Source organism: Mesitornis unicolor, unplaced genomic scaffold, assembly GCF_000695765.1.
Source record: "Mesitornis unicolor isolate BGI_N332 unplaced genomic scaffold, ASM69576v1 scaffold21030, whole genome shotgun sequence".
In the NCBI taxonomy this organism is placed as follows: Eukaryota; Metazoa; Chordata; class Aves; order Mesitornithiformes; family Mesitornithidae; genus Mesitornis; species Mesitornis unicolor.
The window spans coordinates 35,317-36,425 of NW_010159204.1; the positions used below are offsets into that span (position 1 = coordinate 35,317).

General features: G+C 39.6%; 1 protein-coding gene across 1 annotated transcript in view; it reads left to right on the top strand.

Annotated features, from left to right (window-relative positions):
- Positions 1–428, top strand: part of CDK15 (cyclin-dependent kinase 15) — a 34,694-nt gene extending 34,266 nt beyond the window's left edge. The window contains exon 14 of the mRNA XM_010185912.1: positions 310–428. Within this exon, the coding sequence (XP_010184214.1) occupies positions 310–428 (119 nt within the window). The remainder of the gene's footprint in view (positions 1–309) is intronic.
- The last annotated feature ends 681 nt before the right edge of the window (positions 429–1,109 follow it).

Genomic DNA, 1,109 nt, shown 5'->3' on the forward strand with positions numbered 1-1,109 from the left:
GCAGTGCGTAGATCCATTTGAATCCTTTTGATTAGCGGGTTGCATTCCCACCACTGTTCTACCAAATAATATTTTGCTGGTTGCTCCAAGAAAAAGAAAAAGAAAAAAGAAAAGAAACTGTAGATGAGATTTCTAGAGAAGGGTTCCTAGATTAAAGAAATAATTTTCCAAAACAAATTAGAAGGAATGGAGCTGTGAGAAACAGAATCACAAATTAGTTTATATTGTGGCTCATGTCACTGGAGAGCATTCAGGAAGTAGCACAGTGAAGGAAAAGGACCATTTTGCAGCTTTCTCTTTAACCTGATTTTTCCACAGGACAATCAGTGCTCACAGTTCCAGGAGTGAGACTACAACCTGAAATCTGTGACTTGTTTGCTTCTTACCAAAAAGGCCATCTCTCAGGAGGTTCAAGCAAGTTTTGGTAGAAAGCGAGGATGACTGAATAATTCTTGGGTAAGTGCGTAGTTGCCACTGTCAAAGCTGCTGCCATCATCTTTAGCACATGAATTCCTTTGTGTATTGAAGGTCGGAAAACAGGAGTGATACCCAGGGCTGGATGACCACATCCTTGGCTGAGGACAAAGTGGGAACATCTCACATTCAGAGAGAAGAGATCAGCAATCCTATGGCCCCCAGTGCACAATGTTTAGAGGCATCATGGGAAGTTTGGGTTTGTTTAATCATATTCCCAAGTCTCAGACCAGTGCCCTTTGCTCTGATGCCTCCCCAGTGAAAATATTGCTTGATTTCCCCATTGCTTAAACTGACCAAATTGCTTTATTCATTGCCCTTGTCTATTGACTTCACATCTTATAGCTTACTTGTTTTGGTTTCACATGCAATGGAACCTAAGCAGAGCTAGGAAAAATCTCCTTAGCTTGTAACATTGTTGGTTTTAATTAACTGGTATTTTAATACGACAGCTCAAAATGATGCTTCAGCATTACCATTTTTCGTCTCTTTTTTGCTACAGAAGACCAAAAGATCACTTAAAATCACTGTTATTGAAAGAAATTATTGGAAAATACCCTTTTATTATATCCTGTCTCTTTGTTTACTTTGTGCGTTTGTTAACAGCATGTGTTCAGTTAGTGTCACTGGCTGGG